Raw genomic sequence first — 26301 nt, 5'->3', positions numbered from 1 at the left:
TGGATGCGGGTCGAATCACGGGGAACAAAATTATTTGTTAGAATAACAGTATAGAAAAGGAAAATTCACCAAAATATTATGTGAATCGTAAGGGCTCGAAGGATAAGATAAAAGACGACAAAGATAATAAGGAGGAAAAGGAGGACAATAATGAGCTGCTCAAACATTCAATGCCTAGTAAATCTCTCCCTCCTCCTAAGGAAATAAAGGAAGTTTCCCCTCACCAACGCCCAGACTTTCTATCCATAGAAAACAAATGTCATGCAACCATTGGCAAATAGTCCGGAGAGGCAAATGAATCGAAGATTTTTTTTTTCCAAAGTCTCTTTGTATAAAAATTATGAGAAATATCAGATATATGTTACCGAGAGTGAATATCTCTAACAAAGGACCATGTCTAATCCCAGAGCTAATAATGAAAATGTTTAATTAATTTTAAATAATGTTGAAGAATTGTTAAAATGTTATAATATATTTTAAAGACAAAATATAAATTAATGTTAAATTGAAATAAAAATAAAGTTAGATTTTACAAAATATGATGTTCTATGATGAAATGAATGTAAGAAAAACAAAGTAAATTTTGATATCTATCTATAAAATTGTTAATATAATATTTTTTTTAATATATATATTTATTACAAATTGAATTAATATTATAATATTTACAATATGAGAGTGCAAAATTCGAATGTCGAAGAAGTGTTTTATGAGGAGCCGGTAGAGGATTTTCTATATGTTAAATTCAGAACTAGTATAGATAGTGTCAAAAAACTCTTGAATGAGGTTTTATCTAAAAATGACATAAAAGATTTGATAAGAAGATATCCAAAAGATATAGAAAGGTATATAATGTATATAAATTTAAAATATGTTGTTATATTAGTCATAAAATTTATAGATTGCATATATTTATATTAGTTTGTTTAAAATCTATATATTTAACAAAATATAAATAATTTTATTTATAAATCCAAGAGTAAAAACCTATAATTTATATTCCCACCCTACATAAAAGGTATAACTTATAAAATCGAAAATAAATTATTCAAAAAAAATATAAAAAAATTTTAACTCACCTGAGGGTCTTGGCTTAGATACCAATTATTACAAGAAATCTATTAAAATCTTAAAAAACTTAATAATTATAACAAAGATGATGGTTATCATTTATCAACTATATGAAACTCTCTGGTTAATTATTTTAATTTTTTTAAAAATTCTAATAGATATTGGGTCACAATTTTAAATACCCAAAATATGTATTTTTTATTTATTAATTAAAATATACTAATTTAATTTTAAAGAATGAATTCCGTTTATTATATGATAACAATTATTATCGTAATATCTTCAATCATATGTTGCTACAATATTATTTGTTATACTATTTTCTAATTATTTGTTAGTGAAGGAAATTTTGAGGATGATGAAGAGCAAAAACGAATTAAATTTTTATACAACCTGAAAGGCTTCTTGAAAATGGTATATGAGAAAAGGAAGCTTCCTGAAGAGTTTTTTGATCTTCAGGAAGATATCATAAATTTGTTAAGACGACATTTATGAATATATTCAATTTTCATTAATTATATTAATGCGTTTATGATGATTTTTTCCCTATTATAATTGTAGCTTAAAATATAATTTTGCAAATAAATAATTTAACTAAAAATTCCTAGTCCTTTTAGATTCTTATTCTTAACTCTAACCGGCTCGTGATTTCTATTTTTAATTTTTGTTATACTTTTAAAACATATTTTCAAAACATAATATTAAATATAAAAAATGTCTATATATCCAAAATCTATAAAAAAAATTGATAGAAATAACTATCATCTTTTTAATTCTCATAAAAATAGTTACCTTTCTTTTCATTGATAAATTATTTAAAAAAACAAAATAAAAGTTAATAAAATTAATAACATAAAATGGTAAATTTTAAAAAAGTTTCCATTAACTTGAAAGAATATGACAATAATTATAAATTTGTTATTTAAAAATTTTAAATTTTTTAAGAATATATCAAATGTTGAATTCAAATAATCAAGATATATTGATATTAATTCGGAATCAACGGATAGCTCTTCTTTTCTAAAAGTATGTATAGCGTTTAACTGTTAAGGCGTCTAGTTGGACTAATTTAACTATTGCTTATTGTAGTAGATGGCAGAAAGGTTTGGACCTCGATTTATTAAATCTCGTGGCTTATATAATATTATTTTAGCTTAAATCTTATTCGGACCTTTTTAAAAATCGACTCAAATCGGGCTTTTTAACAACACTAGTATAAAATAATCGATATTATTTGAAATCGATATTTAATTTGATACTATTTCTTAGGATACAAAAGCTCGCTTTTAGTGAGGCTGATTTCATTATAATAATTAATTCTGAAGCTAAAAATATAATTGATTTTTCAGGATTTTTCATTTCAATGTTTTCCTAGACATGATAAAAAGAAAAAAGATTTAAATAACATTGATTATCAAATATTTATAAAGAATATTTGCAATAAAATAATAATTAAAATCTATATCTCCTAAACGTGTGCTCGGCCCAATTTGAAAATTTGCGCTAATCCTATATCTGCACATCAAATTTTTTTTGAGAGATACTAAAAATGCCGATTTGATTTTATGATCATTTCCGGTTTCCTATTAGTTTTTGAAATTCCGATTTTTTAATAATATTTACCATTATAAAAGGCCTATCATTTGGTTATATATAGAAATTTAAATGCGCTTCTACCTCAATTATATTCAAAGATATCTAAAATTAAATGGAGTGCCTTTCATTTTGCCCAAAATATCACATTCATTTAAACCCTAAAATTTTTTTTGTTGAATTATTATGGAATTCACCATATAATAACTTTAAAAAATAGATGCAATAGCAAAATATTACTTAAAATCCATCAATTTTTTTAATTGAAATATATAATATTATCTGGAAGAAGGTTTAAAAAGAATTTCTCCTTAATGGTCAATATTGCTCACTAAATTTTGAACAGATATAGAGGATTTGTCGCAAAATAAAATAAAATTTTGAATTATTTCCTTTCTATTTATTCAGAGCCCCTATTTATCCATTATTAGTTTAGATTATAGGTTATATTATTCCGATTTTAAGTTATATGCTTTCTTCATTTACCACAAAGAAGTGTCACAAGATCTATAATATGATAAAATTTTATTTAATGTACAATAAAAATACATGCGAAAATGTTATAAAACACTAGTTTAAATCTATTTATACATCCGTTTTTATTTCATAATAATACTACCGAATAATTAGAGAAAAACCATATATTGGTAAATTTTTTTAAATATTTTTTGATTTTAGGTCCTCATATTCCCGATCAAAAGGAATAATATTTACTATTTTAAAAAAAATATATCAAACTATTTTATGCATATTTTTATTATTCCAAATACAACTTTATAATTTTAACTATATGAGGGTTGTGAACCAGAACTAGAATCCGAACCCTAGACCCAATATTTTACCGAACCAAACCCGAATCCTTTTTTTAAATTTAGAATAAAACACAATTTTTATTTATTTTCAATATAAAAACTTTTTTTAGCGAAAATTGCATGGAATTCTTTTTATTAGCTTAGAGTACTTTATTTTATGTAAGAATTTTACCAGCATCTTTTCTATAATAGATCATGTATATTATAATAATATATATTTTGAAATATTTGTCTTTATTTGTTGAATCATTAAGTTAAATACCAAAGAAAAGAACACACTCACAAGGTATAATAACTTTATTAAATGAAAGTTGCAATAAACTGTCAAAGTTAGGTATTAAAAATGGAAATTTTAATTTTAACATCTCGATTTTGGAAATAATTTGCATTGTTTTTATAAGGAGGGTTCAGAGCCATGAATAATATTTACAACTTTAATTTCCATTTATAATAAAATATTTTTTAAATGTAATTCTAAAATTTACATTCTAAAATTAATTTTAAATAATTTTAAAAATGTCCATTTATCATATACCAATGCTCTTTTTTTTAAAATTAATAAGATATATAATAACCTATATCTCATTCGCCAATAAAACTATCAGCAGCCGGGCGAGTTTCAAAAATCTAATCAGCTGTCTGCGACGAGCCGATTTTTAGCCCTATCAGCATAGGCGGCGTAAATCTATGCAACCATTGTAAATTTTTTTATAACATATATTTTTTTAATTGCTAATTAATATTTTTAAGAAAAATTAAATTAAAATATACACTACACTACGGATATCTCGGCATACTTTTAAATCTTTATTGAAGAGAAAACTCATTATAAATTTAAAATCGTATTGTAATTTTATAATTTTATTTAAATTTCCCGAATAATTGATAATCTCCTTAAATTGAACATCAACCCAACATTAGAAAAAACTTTTTCACGTGTGCTAGTTTTCGGAACACAAGGAATTCTCTTTAGCTAGCGTGGAAAGATTAGGAAGTTCAATCCTCTTTTCTCTCCAGAAATTTAGAACATTCATATCTTGTGAATGGCACTTTTCTCTCCAGAAATTTAGAACATTCATATCTTGTGAATGGCATTTTCAGAGAAGAATAGTTGTTATAAATTCACTTAAAGTGGAATCCCAATTCGTACTCGTTATTGAATGTATGGTTGATAATTTTGTCAAATAATTCGAATTTAATATAGCCTCATCTCAACTGCTATATATATACTACCCTAATATAATCGTGTTTTATAATAAATTAGACGCTAAGTAATTTTTTTCTATTAAATACTAAGATACAATTTTCAAATTCAAATTTTGAAATCTTGGGTATAGAAGGGAAGCCAACACCTAGATTATTTTTGAAATAAAAAATAAATTAAATAAATGAACAAACTTATATATTATTATTTGCAGATCAAAAACCGGAAATCGTAACGCAGGTTTTTTTAGCACATTTTCCTTTAGGGAAATATTTCTGAGCTATCATTATTATTTACTTTTAAATTTGTTTCAATTTAATTCTAAAAAGTGATGCCAAGTTTGAAGTAGGCCTTTTTGTGCATATAGAAATTAAACTATTTCTTTTTGGTCTACTATACTTATGCATTTTGATCTGCCTCGAGCTCAAATCTAATATCTGCACTTATATTTCTTAGAGCCAAGGGCGTCACTTACCTTTACAATCTCAGGGAGCTCAAAAATTTATTTTCAAAATAACCTTTTTATTTTAGCTAACATTACAAAATTACCTCTTTTTTAGATAACTAACCATTTTTTTTTAGTTGTATAAAAAAAATTTTTTAATTTTAAAGGGGCTCTTCAAAATTTTCAGGGCGTTACTGCTTAGCTCTCTTATTCTTTTAATAAGATTTTCAACAAACATCCACTGTAACCAGATTATGTAAACTATGACCTAAGAATAAGTGATATTTATATTCATCAAATTAAACGCCTTACCTAACATTGGGTCTCCATTTAAAAATATTTATGGTAAATTTTGAAATTTAAGATTTCTGATTTATTGAATTCTAAAATTATGTCAAAATAATTATAATAAAAATTCGTCAAATTCCTGATTGACATAAAAAAAAGTTTACAAAAGTGATGTTGACCAATTAGTCGAATAATAAGGCATAAAATATGGAAGCTATTTTTAAAAAAATTTGTCGGCCATATGCCACCGATATGAATATCGGAGGTGCGGTTATTTTCATAAACGGCGACGTTTTCGGCGTGTGACCAGCAGGCGCACAGGTCTACCTATTATGCTGGAACAAACTTAGTTAAGCTTAACATTCTTTCGCAGAATCCTTCTGAATCTATTTCAAATCTTGATAGAGAAATTTTAAATTTGGCAGATTTTAATTGGGAGGATGTTAAAGTATCCCATGATGCATTAGTAGCTGAATGCGAAAACCCATGATGCATTATTAGATGAATGCAAAAATATAAAAAGTTAAATATGGTTGATAATGTTCCGAAAATGCATTGGATGCTTGGCAAAATTTCAAACACATTTTTGAAAAAACATACCTGAGAAGTAGTGTTGTGACTTGATTTGTGCCGATTTTTAAAAACGGCTGACTTTATATTCTACCTAAAAAAATATTTCCCAAACCTTGATATGTTGCCAATGTTCAAACCTTGGTTTGCGTAATTTTTCTGGATAAAATATTGAGTTAACCATTTTTTCAGCTCGAATCAAGCCGTTTAACAACGCTACTATGTAGTACTACAGAAATTTGATTGAATGGTTGTTAGTCCTTCTTAATATAAATAGGGAATTGACCCAAGCAATGATAAAATCATTGAAAAATTAGCTCATTTCCAAAGAAGATTTAATTTTACATATTATAAATTAAAAAATTTTTCTTTTTTTAAACAACAATGATGGTTATAAACATATTGAATATAAAAAAATTGATATGAAATTTTTTTATTTTTTCTCACTTTTTCTTCTGTTAATTAACATATCTTCCTTATTACGCGTGCATAACTATTATCTATGTGTGTGCTATATAAGATATCCATTTATAACAAATGACAAGGCTTTGACCAAGTGAAGAATAATTTGTTTATGAAATTAAATTAAATTAAATATGATAAATTTATATCATTATATAATAATTTATAACTTTCTGGTTGTAAGTAAACCATGAATTTTTTACCCATTACGGGTAATTTTCTTCGAATAATACTGAATACACTATCAAATATTATAAATAATTTATGTATATTTACAAAAATAATTATGTGACAATCGGGTAATAAATAAAATATATATTAAAATATTTATCATTAATTTGATAGGATATTTGAGGTCGTTTTTAATAAACTCGAGGGTATTATTCCGCTTTATAAAAAAATTATATAAATGAATGAAAGATATTATAATATTTAATCTTAACTTTTAGAGATTATAAAACTTCAAATTGAGACCTTAAATATTTTAAATATAAATATTTTTTAGTGATCAACCAGTGCAATAATATAATTTATAAATAAAATGGGATATCATAAATGGTCGTAACAAAAGTGTTATAATTTAATTTACGATGTATGATTGTCATAAATTATCACAGATAATCAAAACTATTAGGATATCATAAAACATTAATTTTAGTCAATTTAATATAGTACATATAATTATATATATTATTTTGCATTTGAAAATTAAATTAAATATTTATTTAATATATTATGATTCAATCTTCTCTTTTTTGATAAAATAATAGATATGCATTGTTGGTATCGATGTTGGATTCACTTACTTCTTCGACCCTTAAAAATTATATATTATATTATAATATAAAAATGAATGATAAATGACTAATCATTATATATAAATATATCCCACAAAATATTTAAATTTATATTTAACATGCCCATTTCACACAAACTCCGTTAAGAGGTTAAAATGCACCCAAAAATTATCTGTATATAAATTCGAAAATAAAAAGGTTATCTATTTATTACTTGCTATCTTCGAATAAGTGCCATTTCCTATCAGTCGGATGTTTACAATAAGAAAAATAATGGCCGCATGAAATACTTCCAGTGTGACATGTAATTGCGTATAGATCGTAATTACTGGCTTCATTCAGACATACATCGTAGGATCTATTAGAGGTATTTGAGAAATCTTTTAAATCCAGTCCTTTGAAAGGAAATTCCACCGCTGTTCTAATTTTTATAAAGCTCTCTATCCCGTTTCTGCTTTGAGCAGCAAATCTTTTAAGATCTATATAATTATAATATAAAATATTTATAATTAAATAGTCAAGAATTAATTAAGAGAATAGATCATTTGTTAAATTACATAATAGCATAATTATCTATACACATGTAGAATAATTCCAGTATGTATGAAAATAAAATTTTGGGAAATTAATTTTATAATGTGCGCATTTCGAATATGATAACTATGCGAAAGTAAATACTCTTCAAATCATACATCATATTAGAATATTGAAATATTGATTTGATGATATTTTACTTTTTTAAATATATTATAATGGAAAATTCATCAATGATGCAAACAATTTAAAGCAGGCGCGTAGCCAGCGTCCCTTGTAGCAAAATATTTGAAAAATTATAACTGTTTCAAATAGGTTATATTCTATTTTAAATTTTAGCAAAAAGTTAAATTTATTTTTATATTTTTTCCTTGCATTTTTTCCCAGAAAATTTAAAGCATGTTTCCTTACATTTTTTCAAACCTTAAACACTGATAGATATAAGAAAACCTTATCTACCAAAAACCTAAAAAAGTAAAATTTAATATAAAATATTAATAACCCAAACCTAATAACAGTACTGGAAATTCTGATTATTCATCTTCACAGTCTGATGCAGAATAATTGCAAATAAAACTATTGAACAAAATGAAGAATCTAAAAAGATAGATAAGGAAGAAATAAGATTTTTAGGGGGGTAGTAATCATTAGACATTATCTGAATAGAATTAATTTTAAAACTTCTTGTGCTACAAGTGGAAACCTGAAAATAGCATGCCCGACACATGGGCCCTCACATTAAGCTGTTACTGTGTTTTTGGATTTAGAAGAGCTTATTTTAATTGTCCTTAAAGAAATATCAGAAAACAGATATTTCACCTAAAGCATACATTATTAGATTCATTAGAACATCCGATTTTTTTTTCGCATTGAGATGTATTAATAAATTACTTAATTACACAACAATTTTATGCAATATTTTCAAAAAAAATGATATGGATTTGGCTGTGGTTACACGAATATTATTATATTTACAACTTAACTAAGAGATAATATTGACCAATAATCTCAAGAAATTAATAAGAGCGAAAGCGAGATTATAATGATTTTAAGATTTCCGAGCCTCGTCCATCTTGGCAAATAATCGTTTCAATATTAATTAGGACTAATTTAAGGATTATTATAGAATAACCGTTTTTATTCCGCTTTTGAATATATTTTTGACTCAAATCAATACCATTTGTGATTTATCCAATGGCTCTATCCAATTTAAAAATACTATTACCTAGAAATCCGTCTTAGGATATATTAAATCTTGATATTGCAATTAAATACTTTTCTCAATTTTATTCAGAAGATATAAATGTATCTGAAGGCATATCTGATGACCAATAATTTCAGAATTTAAATATTGGTATGAAAAATTACTATTAGTAAATAATCCTCCTAGAAACGCCATGGATGCTTACTTTAAAATATATCTTAATTTTTCTAAATCTATTAATGTATATTTTGGCAACATTACCCATTAGTACAAGTATAAATGAGAGGACCTATTATTCATTATGGAGAATAAAAACATATCTGAAGTATGACATCAGAAAATTGATAGAGATTCCTCAATTAAACAAATTATTGAAAAATTTAAGCAATCGGAAAAAATTAAATTATCATTTATATCAATATTTTGAATTTAAATCAATTTTTTACAATATTATATTCGTTCTAAAATATTTTGTCCCAATATTTTCTGGTTAGAAATTGTCATTTTGTATAAATAATTTGTTTGGATAAAATTTATATGATGATTCTAATAAGTTTTTAATGTTCCAAAAAAGAATCAGGAAAATTTGGGAGGAAATATAAAAAAACATTTTAAAAAATCCCCCCCCCCCTCCCCATAGAAAACTCCTGTCTATGCGCCTTACTTACATCTATCGAAATATCTTTAAAATAAAAATATATCATTTGATGAATTTTCATACTATATAGAAAATAAAATATATATAATTTTAATTAATATTTTTTTTGGAGGGGGGAAGGGGTGCAATTATTTATTTAATAGTAAGATAAAGGAAGAACAAACCAAAATTTTATATTATGTGAACGTCATCCATGAACTCCAATATATTAATTTGATATTGATTGAATTAATAAAACGTAATTCAATGAATGTTTGCCACTTTTCATGAAATTTTTATTATTTCACCGATTTAAAAATTGAATCGGTTGATATTGGCAATATCGGATCAACTTCTAAGTAGCAATATATAGGTATATTATCCCTAATTATTTGATGAAATATATTTTTTCAAAATCAAATATTAATCATAATATAATTTAACATTTGGATAAGAAATTTATCGTATTTCGTATTTTTAAATTTAAGAATCATAGTCAAATTTCGGAAAAATCGAAGCCAAAGCAAAATTAGTCTAAGCAATTTTGCAAAATTAAAATTCATTTCGTAACATGCAGCCGAAGAGGGTAAAAAAATTCTTAACTATACCATTCACCTACCTATGGGCCCGTGAAATGAATGGAGCGTCGTTACTGATTTGCCTGGTAAAATAAAGTTGCACTTGACAAGTAGTAACATTTTATGTTACCATAAGTAATCCAAACCATTATCTTGAAAAGTTTCAGTTCGGTGTCAAGGTTCAAAGATGAGACATTAAATAGGTGTTATGGTCTTTGAAAAATATAAAGGTTTGTTTGAAATTTATGTAATATTTATACAAATTTATCTTAAAATAAAAATCTAAGAAACAGGCAAAAATGTGATAAATAATAACAAAGTATAATAAAAATTTAAGATTTATCAGTAAAAATAAAACAGACTAAGAACATCCAGTGGGTTAGAGCTTTTGAAGGCTAATGTTAAAAGATATCAAGCTATAAATCAAGCGTTTGGAAATCAATTCAAAAAATTTAGACATTTCGAAAATTTGCACATAAAAAATTTATCATCTGCTTACTCGTTCAGAATAATTTCCATATTTTGTAATAGAAGAAATATATAATATATATGTTATGTTATTAAATGTTTAAAGATCTCAAACCGTAGAATAAATCTTATATATTCTTGGCCTAAGTAATATGTGATTTTAAATAAAAATCTAGTTAATTTTAAAAAATTAGCAATATAAAATTAATAAAAAGCTAACCAGGAAAGTGTTACTTATCAAATATATGGGTTTAATTTAAAATTCATATGTATATAGTAAAACGGTTTTAAACTGGTTCAGAAAAATTATAGTTTCGGTTCGCTTCTAGCGATATAATATTGGGTTACTTATGATACGGTTCAGGAAATTATAAAGTATTATTCAGGTATAACGGTTCGGTTTACTCACGATTCCTGATTACTTACCAATTATAAATTTACTTTCCAAATGTAAGAGTTACCAGAAGAAACCCCTAAATTTAAATTCATATTTACATAATAGGACACTTACGTATAATTAAAATTTGAGGGAACCGTTGTATCTTGAACGATTTGGTAGCGCTTTCCCTTTTACCGCATTTTGCACAAAACTATACATAATGTTAAAATTTTTATAAATAAATACTTAAAATATAAATCATTTATGGTTGCAATTTGTTTTAACCAATAATCGGATAAAAATCCCGCGGACAAAAATTAGCCGAGAATGAAAAATAAAAGCAAATAGTTAAGACTTTTTAAAATAAATTTTACACCCTATAAATAGATATTTAGAATGGTTTTTTATTGCTAGCTATAAAAATTTACTGTAATTCAGATGGAAATAAATAGCATAAATCAATATTATTATTATCATTACCACAAACAATTAATTTTTTAAAGCGTGGTTCTGTCGGGATGAAAAAAAGTTAAAACCCAGGGCATTAAGCCGAAAAAATTAAAACCGGAGTCATCAAATTATCTAAAAAGCCAAATTTTACCAAATATATTCTGATCACCAAGCCAAAATAAATACTTCTGCTATTGATTTGTTTCATAATTTTAATATAACTCCATCAAAATTTATCAAAAACAATCACGGTAATTGTCAAAACTTCCTCGTAGAGATCTGCAAAGTTAGGCCCGGCCCGTACCTGGCCCGATATTTAAAATAATATAATTCGGGCCGGGCCGTGCCTAATATTTAAAAAAAAACTCGGACCGGGCCGGGCCTACGGGTCGGATTTTGGAAATTTTTTTATCAAAATTTATCAATTTTATATTGAATTTTTTATGTAAAATATAAATATTTGATTTTATTTATTGAAACTAAACGACATATAACATATGTCTTTTATTTTGAGTAAATATAAAAATTAATTTCTATATTTAAATAAATTCAGGCCGGGCCAGGCTTGAAAAAATAGTCCCGATGCAGATCACTATTCAGAAGTAATTATTCTAAGGGAAACAGACCAATATCTTACTTTAAAATATCGACATAACATTTGGCATTTTTTCAGAGCATAAGCATAGTCAATCATGTGGAGCTCTCTCTTGAAAAATTTGCAAGTTTATTTAGATATCATTTAAAAAGTTTAAAATATTTACTCGTAAAATTTAAGAGAGGAAATACCACAAAAGTCCCGCCCTGAAAATACTGTTTAAAGGATGATGCGATGCTGAATATCGATAAATTTATCTAAAATCTAAACTGTAAAAACATATCTTATAGTTGTTCTGAATATAATACTTTAGAGTATTTTATTATCTGAAATTATTGTGTTCAAAATATTATAATATATTCTATTTAAACTGTCCTCACCCCATCGGAAAAAAAAATTTATCCTCCTGGAAATATTTTAGTTACTAAAAAGTTGCATTGAAATTTTTTTGAGAGCATTCTCATTAAGACTAATTAGTATTAAAAAAATTATAAGAATTTTTTCCCCCAAATTAATAATTCATAAAATTTTTGAATGGAGGATTTTTGTCCCGTTTTTCAATAATTTATGTCCGAGGAAATTATATGGAAAGTTGTCGGTCTGGAAATAGTGACTATAAATATATAATAATTAGTTCTGATATATATATGTTAGCGTCAATGTGTTTTTTTCAACTCTAAATTACTTTTTGAGCATGTTTTTTTAATTTAAAAATCTAATTTTACCGGAAATGTATTCTATCGTTTGGAATACCTAGGGGAACCAGGCCTAGCAATTCAGCGTTTATTTAAAAAGCAGACATGTTTAGAAATTCAAATATAATAGCATTGTATGATCTGTATATTTAAAGTGAAAAATGTTTTATACCCCTCAGCTATTTAAATTTTTTAAGATAAAAAGTGTTTTTTAGGTAAAAATCAAAATGTTTTACACCATAATATTAAATGGTATTAAAATATGATGAGTTTAAAAATAATATAATGACATTTTATGAAATTTAAAACCCTCTTTTCGCATTTCAGAAAGTTTCATAATCATATATCATGTTTAAATATACTTTTAAAAATGTATCAATTATATTGGTAACTAGGAACTAAACTCAGGGCTAGTCGGCTACTATAGTATGTATTTAAATCAATTTTAGGTGATAATACAATAAAATTTGAAAGAACATAAAAAAATTAATAAAAATTTTACAAATTTTTTATAATCCAAATAATGTCATATTTTGTTATTTTTATATGAATTATTTTTGTGTAAATATAGTATATTTATATCAATAAAACATTGTCCATGAAAAAAATGGAATAAAAATATTAATTATCCTATGAAAGACTTATTTGAATCAAGCCCCGGGTTCGCGGCTTGTTGAGCAAAAATTCACTTTTAATAGAATCAATCTTAAGAAAAGAATATAAAATATTTAAAAAATGTATCAGTGATTAGGTAGATGTTTGGGCTATCTCATGGTATTTTGTAAATTCAAATCCAACAATCGGATCTATATAGCACTTGACAAAAATTACGCCTACTAGCCCTGGTCTCCCCTACTCTCTGAATTTCAGACAATTTTGCCATGAACTTAATATAATTTATATTTGTTTTTCCGGATTTTTAATATAAATTATAAAGGCTAGTGGTAAGATTGTCTAAAATACATAAGATATGTATTTTAAACATGTTGGAATGGAATGCATTTCTTTCCGTTAAAATCAGATTTTTAAATTTAAAAAAAATGCCGTTAAAAAATGATTTAAGATGGAAAAATATTGCCGCTAACATATAAATCATTTATAATATAATATTATTTATAATATTATTTACAGGAGCATTATCCGCTGTCAATTTTTCTTCCTTAATTAAATTATTAAGACAATCAAAAATATTTGGTGTGGTAACATCATTAGCGATTGATAAAGATAGATTCCAGAAAGGATCATAGGCTAGACTTTTGTTAGCACACACATCGCAAATCAATATACCTTTTAATTGACCTCCGAAAATATCTTTTTTTTTGTAATTCAAATATAATTAAATAAATTTAAGTATATATATTTATATCAAATGATTTTAATTTTTAATTAATAGCATTTAAATTTGCGTTTACCAACTATTTTGCTCTTATTCGTTTCTTGGTACTTTTTCCATGAGACTTCTGCTGATAATTCGGTAGCGCTTTCAATACTCCTATTTTTGGTATAGATATGAAAAAAATAAATATCTTGATCATGATCAGCGAATCCACCATTTAAAGTTAATATTGTTAAACGGCTCAACTTTTAAAAACTGCCAACCCAATATTTTAGCCAAAAAATATTACGTAATCTGAAGATTTTTCTCATAGATGGCAGAAAGATTATATTTATTAAGGAAATCTAGAGGATTGCGTAATATTATTTTGGAGAATATCTTAATTTACTGACTAAATCAAGCCATTTACACTACTAAAAGTAAGCTGCAAAATATCTGTGGTCTTAATAACCAAATAGATAATTAATTATTTTAATCCATTAAAACCGTTTTACTTTGTATATATGGCACTATTCATTTTAAAACGATTTTTTAAACCTAATGAAAAATAAAAGTAAGGGAGACCGGGGTTATATTACCCTAAAATTTCTGAAAAACCCTATTTAAATAAGGTTGATACAATTTACATTATTACTAGGTTTTATGTTCATATTTTTTATCATAATCTTGAATTTTAATTTAATCTCAAAATTTGGTCAATTCAACATTGACAGAAATATGCAGACCGTAACGAATTCTGGTAGATAAAAATAACGATTCAAGTTCGGTTCGTAGAAAATAATAATATCGGTTCTGTTTGAACTTTAAAAATCGATTCAAACTTCTTCACATACAAGAGTATCAAAATTCTGTAAAGAAAAGAATATCTTTTTTAAAATATTATCTCCATTCTCTAAAAAAGAATATTGAGCCGTATACAATTAAAAAATTTCTAGATTCTCTTCTTTCAATTATATCTATAAGAATGAAGAATAAATTATATGACTAAGAACACTTCTATATTTTAAGCAGCTGGAACCGTCAAATAGCAGCTTACAAATAATTGCTAATTTATAAATCCAAATTGATTATTAATCATCTTTAAAAAAGTTAATATATCAAAAGGTGAAACCCGGTTAGCAGACGAGGTTAGGTTCAGATTCTGGTTACAAATTTTTTAAAGGATCAGGTTCGTTTGAGTTCAGTAAATAATAACGGCTCGGTTCAGGTTCAATGTTTAATAGAAATGTCAATCCAGAAAGTATAGTGTTTTTAATTTAATCACTCCCCAATATTATAAATAGTTGTGCATTTTGGTGTTCAACTACATATTCGGGTTAGGCCTTATATTAAAAAAACCCATTGGAACCGTTCCGGGGACAAATTTAGCAGGGCCGTGAAATCTAAATCCTACCCGGGCGGGGTTTGCTAATTTTATATTTAAGAAATTTTATAGAAGATAATTTTTGGGCCAGTAAACATTGACTGGCAATTTGGTACTGGCTAAATCATTATTTTAACCTATTATTATATGATATTGTTCACGATACAATATTTTATAATATAGTAAGCTAATATGAAAGCAAATATATTATGGCCCAAACACCCTTTTTAAATGATTAAATTTAAAAAGAATTTAAAAAAATTTTATATATAACTTGATTTAACAGTCATTTTAACTTATTATACATGAGATAAAATTTATAAATGATCTTGACATAATTAAAACCAAACTTAGAACCGCATTTCATTTAGCCCCCCCCCCCAATTAATATAAAAAGACATTCATATAATTTTAATAAAAATGACTAAACCTTCTCCACATTATCAATTTGTATGTATGGAGTGAATTGCAAAATCAAATTTATTTGCCTATATGATTTTAATCGGATCATTTTTATAAAAAAATAATATCAAGATCTTAAATCCTCACATGAATACAATTTCTGAGAATGTAATATATAAAAATTTCACCTAAATCAGTTATCGCTAGTATCTAATGAGTGGCCTAATTTAAAATGATTTGTTCACCTTGTAATTTAAAAAAAAATTAACTGAGCAAATATTAATTTATTTTAAAACTTAATTCTTTTGCAATAAAAAAAAAATCTTGAACTATTATTAAGAGTTCTTTGTAATTATATTTACTAACTAGTGTTAAAAACCACAAATGACTGGGAAATTCATATGGTGATTAATTATAAAGGCATAAATAACGGAAAAGAAAAGATAAAACAAAATCATTATAACTATGACGCTAATTTCAATAAAAAGTGAATTTCCAGGCAGATGAGTCCATTTATACTTGCTCTAAACTTAAGTGGAAATGAGGATCTTGTAAATTATGTTTCTTAAACATAGTAAACTAGTCTATTCATTTCCTTCATAAAAATCTAAACCTAAATTTGTTTAGAAAAGGAGGATCACCTATATATTATCATTATGTTTCATAACTCTAATAAAACTCATAAGAAAACTAGGTGTGAATGCCGTAGAAATTTAGTAAATTCAGGGTTATGTTTCTCTGATATGAATTTAGAGCAAACATTTAAAACTTGACTCATTTATTTTATAGTAGGTAGCAAAAATTGTCTAAAATTCGGTGGTAGGTAAACTCTATACGTGTTGGACAAAAAAATTTTAAAAATAACGCGAGCTATAAATAATTTAAGTTTTAAAATATGCTAAAAAAAGCACTATATTATGTGAAATATTTTGTAAAAAAATTAATTTACATTCTTTTCGAAGAAGCGGTTTTTTGTATGGCTTGATTTAGATCATCGTGAAATCCATTTAACAAATATACCAGAAATTCTTGGGAATCTTGTTGGCTGTAAGGACAAAAATAAGAAAATTATAGAAGTGTCTAAGAATTTATAAAAGTATTCAAAGGCGAAAATTGGTAAATAAATGTTAAAGGTCTATGTTTTTTTTTCTATACTTTACCCTAACCTAAAAGGTAAAAAATATATATTAACTCTACATAGCAACTCTGTTTTTGTTTTCCCCTCCTTTACACTAACTATAATTAGAGTAAAGCAAAAAACATAAAAAATTTATCTTGGGTACCATATAACATATAAAAATAATTCCCTTGCTCCTATCGAATTAACATTATCAAAAGGGTTGACTCTTAACCAAAGAAACTAGAAATTGACAAAAAAAACAGTACAAACTTATATCCAGAAAATCTGGGGGCATACAATTCCACTTTCTTCTTCAAATTAACGGGCCGAATACTAAATTTATTATCGATGTATTCAGATCCCCATATTTCTTTGAGTAGTTGGGCGAATTCTTTAAAAATAAATTTTCAAAAACGATGAATAAGTGAAATTCCTATAATATTTTAAAAAACCTTTTATGATTTCTCCGTGGTGAGGGCTTTTCGGGTTAATATCATTAATATAACTTTCATTTTGCATGTATTTTAATAATGGTTTCGTATTGCTGAGGACTTGAATGATGGAATTCATGAAGCACTAAAATAATTATATAAATGAACTAAGGTCTTACATTAAGAATTATATTTTACAGTATTTCCTAAATTAGCCAAACCACGAAGTCCGGTTTGAACTGTTTCGCTAGCTTGCTCGTTTTTAATTCGTTCCCTTCTTGACCGATAGGTTGACGGAGGAGTCGGGGTGATATTATCTATTTTTAAATTATTAATATCGATCTCCTCATTTTTGTATCCTCCTCCGAGTTTATCTTTTGTAATGTAACTATTCGTCTATTCATTGATAATATATATATATATTAAAACATATCGAATTATCCCAATCAATCATTAATCTTAATACCCGAACCAATAGGAATTTTTCCAGTAGTGGTTTTTTTTTTAAATACAAAGTTGGGGGAGGAGGAATTTTATCGCTAAAAATATATTAAACATCTTTTGCAAGTTTTTATGGTTTTAAACATTCAAAAAAGCATTTTAAAATAATTGTATACAATAAGGAAGACTGAGGCATGTTGGCCCGCTATTTGTTGACGCCTATAAATAAGTTTATTGAACCATTCTGGAAAAATTTAACATATAATCAAAATCTTCAAGGTAAGAAAGAAAGAAAGAAAGAAAAGAAAAGAAAAGAAAAGAAAAGAAAAGAAAAGAAAAGAAAAGAAAAGAAAAGAAAAGAAAAGAAAAGAAAAGAAAAGAAAAGAAAAGAAAAGAAAAGAAAAGAAAAGAAAAGAAAAGAAAAGAAAAGAAAAGAAAAGAAAAGAAAAGAAAAGAAAAGAAAAGAAAAGAAAAGAAAAGAAAAGAAAAGAAAAGAAAAGAAAAGAAAAGAAAAGAAAAGAAAAGAAAAGAAAAGAAAAGAAAAGAAAAGAAAAGAAAAGAAAAGAAAAGAAAAGAAAAAAAAAGTCTCTTCTCTTCTCTCTTCTCTTCTCTAACAAATTTAATTGGTCAAATCTAATTATCAGAGATCTGAGCCCAGAACCGGGCTCGAAAATAATATAATTTCAAAAATCCCAAAAATATAAAAAAATTAAAAATCAAGACTATGGCCGATTTTAAAGATTTAATTTAAATTACATTAGTTAATTAATCAGGTTATGTTAGAATCTTATAAAAAGCATTTCATATTCAATTACTGCTCATATTTTAGAATTCTCTTTGAAATAATTTCCAAAATACAACAGCCAAAATTATTTAAAATAAAAAAAAAACTAAAGATTCCCGAGACGTATCAAAAAATGTTCAAAAATAAAAATTCGGGTCGAGTAAAAAAATTCTAAAAAATCCTGGGACGGACATAATATTGAAATTCATTTTTAAATCCGGGATAGGGCCAAAATTTTGACTTCTGCAGGTCTCTGATAATTATACAAAAAATAATATTAATTTAAAATGATAAAAATTGAATTTTACAGTTATCAAAAGATCAATATTAAAGAGAGAAAAAAAAAACAATGAAGAAAGGAAAAAAATTATAATTTAGTTGTTGTAGGATGACTTTAGTGATGAGTAAAACATAGATTTGAATACCTATTATCTACCCTAATAAAATCAATGAAAAAATAGGCATATAAGCCTAAAATAGTTTAGTTGAGCGTAAAATATTAGAAAAATTATAAGGCGGTGGCGATATAATGTATAAAAAAATTAATTCATCAAACGTAAATGAAAGAGAATAATCAAAAATCAATATTCTATTATCAATAAATAAATTTTCTAATTTTCAAGTTTGTATATAGCTAAAAAAAAATCTTTAAACATCTGTTATTTTTATTTAGGATAATTTTTTTTCTTACAATTTTGTAAAAATTAGTTTTTTTTCTTTCTTTTTTTTAGATGGATGAAAATTAGAGGGGGGGGTTAATCTTATGAATGTTTTTACTTTAAGTAGTTCGTTTTTAGCTATAACCGGGTCAATTAGCTTTATGTCTACTACATTGTCATAATTTGAAGAATGTTTTGGTATGTATGTTATTTGCGTGCAATCGCTAATTGCAGGTATTAAGTTAATTGTCGAATCTTTATTATCGACATCAAATAATTTCTTTTTTGTTCTGCGTGGAATATCCAAAATACTATTTTCAAAATTTAACCTATTTGCTATCGGTGTTAAACCCGATTTTTCATCATAGCCATTGATCAATATGGATTCATCGTTTTTGTCTATCAAAGAGTTGCGATACTTTTCTGGCTTGTAATCTAATAATATATCATCTTTATGGGTAACCCTTGGGAGGTAAGGCTTAAAAGCATCGAGATCATCTTGCTTTTCTTTTGTAATAGAAGTTTTAGGATACGAATAATCTTGGTATTTTTTTTCACTGGAGCCGTCGAAATCATCATTTTTTTCTTTTGTAATAGAGATTTTTGGGTGGGAATAAACTATATCATAATTGGAATTGGATATTTTTTCAATGGAGCCATCTGAAAGGTTAAATTTATCGAATATCTTTTCAGTCCTATCGCTTCTATTTCTAGTAGTGTCAGTAGCAGAGAAATCTCTCTTTCCAAGAATCTTTTGATTTTTTTCATTGTTAAACTCATTTGTTTCGATAATATCTTTATTTTGTGTGTGATCAAAGGATCCTTTGGGATAAATTTTACGAATAGTGGCGATGAGCTCTTGATTAGATAATTTTTTAGTATCTTTCACAATTAAATTATCCTTTAAAGCCTCGTCATCTTCATTAAAATCTTCAGGAATGCAGGAGTTTATGTATGCACTACGCTTTCTGGCCTCAGGCCCATTCTTGTAAGTTCGTGTTTCGTAAGGAGAGACACCGCTTCTCTCTGTTCTCTCTATCCTCGCTGAATAATGGTTGTCCGTAGGGAAAAGAGATCTTGCTCTTTGTATGGGTAAAGAGCTGTAAGGTCTGTCACCTTTATCGCACTCTTTATAATATTTGTAATTGCTCGAGTCGTCAAATCGATTATTGTCATTTTGTAAGTTAGATAAGTTGAGTTGACTGCTATATTTAGGTGCCGTTTCTTTTGAAAACGAAGAATTCCATCGCTTACTGTTTTTATATAAATAAAAAAATAAATAAACAAAACATTAGTTTAGTATTACCACTTTAATGGATTATTTTTGGTAAGTGACCAGCGAATGAACCATTTATTATTTATTTGTTTTAGTGATAAAGAAGGCCTTATAACCCTGCATTCACAGTTAGTGCGAATTTAGCGGTGAAGTATACAAAAATGAATGCAAAATTACTATATTTATATCGTATATTGTCTTCTTTGCAGCGAATTCGCTGTGAATACAGGGTAACTACCCCTCTCAGTCAATGACTCTGAGCACACCCCCCCCCCCGATGATTATAATATAAAGAGATTAAATTATAACATAGATATACTGGCCCTGAGTTATTCCTATTGTTAGACTTTTTAAAAAAGTAATGCTAAGGGCTAATTTAAATGCTATAAAAATGCATCTATAAAGAAAATAACACAAGAAAGCTTGACATATTTTTTTTTATAATATAAACTTCATTATCAAATTTTGTATTATTCATTATACTTTGTGGGCCGATTGGAAAATTGGCGGTAGGGGCATTTTGCTTTAAACCTATCAGCGATTAGCGGCGCATTATTTTCCTCGCCACCTTTTGGTGGCGCAATAGCAGGCCAAAATTTTGTCCCAAAAAAATTATTTTCGATTTTTTAATGTTTTTACATGAACACAATTAAATTAACCATTTATCTGAAACAACTTTTGCCAGATAAAATTTATTCGAATATATATTAATATTTTTATTTTATAATAATCAAGTATAAAGATTATTTTGTTTAAATTTGAAGGATATAGTAAGGATTTTTTTTAATTTTAAGCAAGCCCAACGACTGAATAAAAAATTCATTGGGAGTGCTTAGTGTTAAACGGCTCGTTTTGATCCGATTTTTAAAAACAGTTAACTCAAGATTTTATCCAGAAAAAATATCACGTACGTCTGAAGATATAGAAGGCATAAAGGTTTGGGCATCTATTAGCGAAATCTCGAGGCTAACGCTACATTATTCTAGGTAAAATATTGAGTTATCCATTTTTAAAAATAGACTCAAATCGAGCCGTTTAACTAGGAGTGCTTGTAGCTAGTATATATTTTTTCTGGTTAGAACTGAAAGTTTAGGGAGTTCTAATTTTCTCATTTATCAAAAGTCTATATTATCTACAAGTTAAAATAGAGAAGAAATTATTCTTGTTGTAAATCTTTCAAAACATCGATTCTCACCTGAGTATTGAATGAATATTTGTCCGCTAATTTTTGTATATAATTTACTTCAGAATAAACATCTCTCGCATTCTACTATCCGTTACATATTTTTGTAATGCAATAATTCGATCGCATAAAATTAGGGAGGGAAACATTATTCTATAAGATAACAATTAATGATATATTTAACTTTTGACGGTCTAGCAATATGGATAATACCTTGCAAAAATATATATGCAAATAATGATACTAATACCTGTAGTGAAGATCGATTATTGCAAAACTATGAAATGATACAATTTATTACGCATATTTTGTTTGAGAGAGATATAATCATGTGACCTTTGACAGTTCCATTGACACTTTCTATCATCAGTAAACTGCTATGCCAAAGTATAGGCACATTTAAGATTTAATAATCTGAATACTTCTTCTAAATTAGAAGTTTTAGATCTTACCTCAATAATAATTTCCACAATTTCTTTGACAATATTTCAATTGTATCTAACTTTCGATCTACTGCGTAATCCATGTCCTAAACAGAGGTAATGTTCGATTCATCTAACAGGACAATTTTCTTGAAATTTGATCCTGTATCCATTAAAAAAAATTTAGACCTTAAATTGATTGATTGGGTTTTTTCATGAAGAGATAGTCTAAATTGTATAATTATACGAACTCTAAAATTAAAAATATTAACTTGTTGTTTATTGATAATAAATTCGTGTACGGAAATACTCCTTATATAAGATTTTTTTTAAATTAAAAGAATAAATTAATTAAATTTCGGAAAATTATGAATTTTTTATTTATAGTATATTATATTTTATTTTATTTTAATTTATAATTATAAATTTATGTCATAATCATAATTTTTAATAATTTATGATTATATATGTTTTCAACTATAATTTATCATTAATCGGCAGCTCGCCGATAATTTTTAAATCTATGTAATATCATTTCAAAATTGGGGCGGCATCCGCAACGCAGCGGTAGTCTAATTATACAGCTATAATGAAGGGTAGAATAGTGAAAAATAAATAATGTTAATTAATTTTTAATAAAAGAGATTATATATTTTTATAGGAACGTTTTATACTATCCGAATAATAGAAGAGATTTTTTTGTGGCCGAACTGAAAAAAAAGCAAATAATTCCTTATTTGGGTGACAAAAAACAATAATATAACATTTATAATCAAGCTCGTTTTCCAAAAATATTTTTATTTTAGTTTTTCTAATTAAATTTTTTACAGAAAATATTTAATACTAATAACATCAAATCAAAGGTTCCCAGGGGGGCAATTGCGTGAGTTAACTCAAGTGATCCACTTAGTCAACATTATTAAGTACTTATTTTAAATTTTAGTCCTTAGCATCATTGGTAGGAGGGGGAGGGGTCTGCTGTAGAGCTTTGAAAGTCGGTCCGAAGCCATTATAGTCGGGCTAGGATGGTCCTAAAAATCATAAAATTATCGGAAAATTATCATTTATATTTGACTATGGGAGTAGTCGATTAATTAATAAATTACATTAGAAGGAACAATTCTCATTTTAATACTTGATGCCATAAACTTTTACAAAAACAGTGTTTTATAAATTAAAAGGTTTTGCATGAGGCAGAAATTTATATTTAAAAATTTTATAATTAATCAGGTGGGAGGTGTGTGTAAGGCGCACAGGGACTTAAACAATTAATCAAAATTTTTCGGGGACTCTTAAAGAACTTTTTAAAGGACCCCCCCTTCCCCACCTCCTGCGCTCCCAAATAATGTCATTTGTGTGAACATCCTTTAATAAAATATAGAACCATGCATCGGGCCTATTTTTCGGGACCGACCAGTCCGAGAAAAAAATCTAAAAAAATTTATCCACCTGATCCAATCCTTTTTTTTTCAAAGATCCAAGCCCAATTCGATCGGAAATTAAATTTTAGAAATAGGCTCATGTATAGAACTGTTGAAAAATTCATGATATTTGAACAAAGGCAGTAAAATTCTAATCGTTGTATGAGAATAATAATTTTGGTTACTTTTATTGAAAATAATAGGCATAAAGATATTAGAAAAACAAAATAATTTAAAGTAGAGATACGAGTCCATTCCGGTAGAGTTTGAAAGAGGGACTCGGGTCAGTCGGTATAGGGCTCTAATAAGAGCTATCATTATCATTAAAATTAATGCTAATGTTTATCTAATATCCATTATTGCTTAGTTTATTAAGAAGCATAGCTTCAAGATTTTACTAAAGGGGGGTTAAAGAGAATATTTGAGAAACTTTCCCTCATATCATTTACTGGAAACCTTTGGTTCCCCTTATCGTAGGTCTTTGACTGGGTTATATTTTTTTAAAAAAATTATTTCAGTTTTACACTTTTTTTAAAAAAAAGGTCTCTTTAAATTCAATTATAAATTTTTTAAAAAAAAATGCCTAATTTCTAGTAAGCCGATCCGATGATTGATTAAACAATATGATAAGTATCACTATATGATATCACAGCTAAATTATTATCATGATTTTGTAGGCATCGCGATGTAGAGCAATGTCGCATTATTATCGCACTTACTATAAACGAGGTCTTATTATCTTTTAAAAGAAATTAAATTTTTGCTTCATTTTGAGCAAAAAAAATAATTTTAAAATTAATATAATTTATTTACTAAGGATCTTTTTCATATTTGTTGTATTGAGCAAAAAGGGAGTTGTTATTATCACTGGAATAAGGGGAACCTTTATCTTTAACCGTGCGATAGTAATAATAATTAGATGGAATCGAATATTTAGGCCTGATTCTGCTGGGAGATTTGGGAAAAGGAGGATGAGGAGATGATTCATAATCCCCCCGTGATGGATCTGTCGAAGCAAGGTAGGCATCTATTTTTGAGTTTATATTCCTCAGTGCAGAATGAGTGGTTGAGGGCATCCCATCAGTTTTACTATTATAAGAAGTGGGGAAATTGCCATATATAGAGTGGCGTTTATTTATCGGGTAAGCATTGTTTGGTTCTTTATTTTGAAAAATATGAGAGGTATTGTATTCATTAGGACCTGGGTAAGACTCTGACATGATTGAATATTGATTCGCTCTAGGATTAGCTTTTATATTCCAGGAAGGATATTCGTTATAACCGCTCAGATTATTGTTAGTATTATATTTCGAAAATGAACGTTTCGGGTGAGTGCTATCGTTGTTAATGTAATATCTATCATAATCATTGCTTACTCGTTCGTTATCTGTCCCAATTTTACGTGGAATATTCTGGTGGGATGAATGCCTAGGCGTTTTATTAACATAATATTCAGTTGGTTGGGAAGATATCAAATTAGAAATTATCGGCATTTCTAATGATCTTTGTTTTCGAATTTCAGGATTAATTTGGATTAAATATAAGAAATTTTGATCGAAAAATTACGATCACATAATTTGGTTAAACAGGGTTCCAAAATTTTATTACAATAAATTATTATTAAATAATTTTATTTTTTTTTGTTTCAAAAACTTTATGAATGACCTTGATATGTAAAAAAAATTAAAAAAAGAGAAAATAAATTGATCCAATCAGTTTGAATTTTTTTAGATTATATATAAAATTTTAAAATAAGATATAAGGATTTTTACTAATATGTTAAGATTTTTTTTGCAACAAAAATGAATTACACAATAAATAATATTTATATAACGCTTTTAAAAAGAGAAAAACAATTTAAAAAATAAATTATTATTTTTTATAATATATCGATATTTTTCACAACTTTTTAACTTTTATGAACATATGTGTCATATATTTACTAAAATTAAATTAACCATACCTAAAATAAATCAATTCATTTTTAAAATATTTCAAAATGTAACAATTTGAATTCCAAAAAATTAACAAAAAATGTATTGAATTTTCGAGACGTTATTATATTTTTTTCTAAATATGTAAACTATTTGTTCGTAAAGATTATTTTATTCGGTTAACTGTATTCCCTAGACATGTGGCTCTCAATCAGTTAAAAATCTACGAATCAACAAAACCCTTAGATAGGGAAACAGGGATTTCTACACCCGCCTTAGCCAACAATATTACCACCACCTGTCTCCTAGAACCCCCGCTGAAATTTTACCCCCCTTAACCCCTTTGCATTATTACCCCATACTATCCCTAAATTCATCCATCAAACTACCATCCCCTCTCCCTCCAATTTTAATGGCGATATTATATAATACTCCTCTCCCAAAGTGGAAGCCTCCTTAAATTAAAAATTAAGCACGCGTTTCCCAATTTATTTATTAATTTCAGGATTGATATATATTATTTTTATTTATTTTCGGAAATATGTATATGTGCTTGAAGTTTAAATATATTTTCCCCTCATTTATAGAATACAATATAGTAGGTCTAAAATAGGAGTGTTCCACTCGACATAAGATATTTGAGTTAGGATTAAATTTAAAGTTATAATTATAATTACCAATAAATATAAAGATCTTTCGGTGTCGTTAATATTGTTGCACTATTTCCATAATTTTGACTATATATGC

General features: G+C 26.5%; 1 protein-coding gene across 1 annotated transcript; it reads right to left on the bottom strand.

The window, feature by feature from the left end:
• Window positions 1-6713: 6713 nt before the first annotated feature.
• Window positions 6714-25214, bottom strand: LOC135929455 (uncharacterized). Its single transcript, XM_065466046.1, has 11 exons — window positions 24434-25214; window positions 19437-20571; window positions 17633-17830; window positions 17456-17579; window positions 17274-17394; window positions 16833-16928; window positions 14195-14274; window positions 13912-14093; window positions 11175-11253; window positions 7457-7721; window positions 6714-7261 (listed from the first exon to the last, which is right to left on the bottom strand). Exons 1-11 carry the CDS (start codon window positions 25111-25113, stop codon window positions 7186-7188), a joined length of 3036 nt encoding a protein of 1011 aa, XP_065322118.1. The 5' UTR covers window positions 25114-25214; the 3' UTR covers window positions 6714-7185.
• Window positions 25215-26301: the final 1087 nt, after the last annotated feature.

The sequence above is a fragment of the Gordionus sp. m RMFG-2023 genome, chromosome 5 (genome assembly GCF_954871325.1).
Source record: "Gordionus sp. m RMFG-2023 chromosome 5, tfGorSpeb1-WG-v2, whole genome shotgun sequence".
Classification (NCBI taxonomy): domain Eukaryota; kingdom Metazoa; phylum Nematomorpha; class Gordioida; order Chordodea; family Parachordodidae; genus Gordionus; species Gordionus sp. m RMFG-2023.
This window is presented reverse-complemented; position numbering and strand designations above follow the sequence as displayed.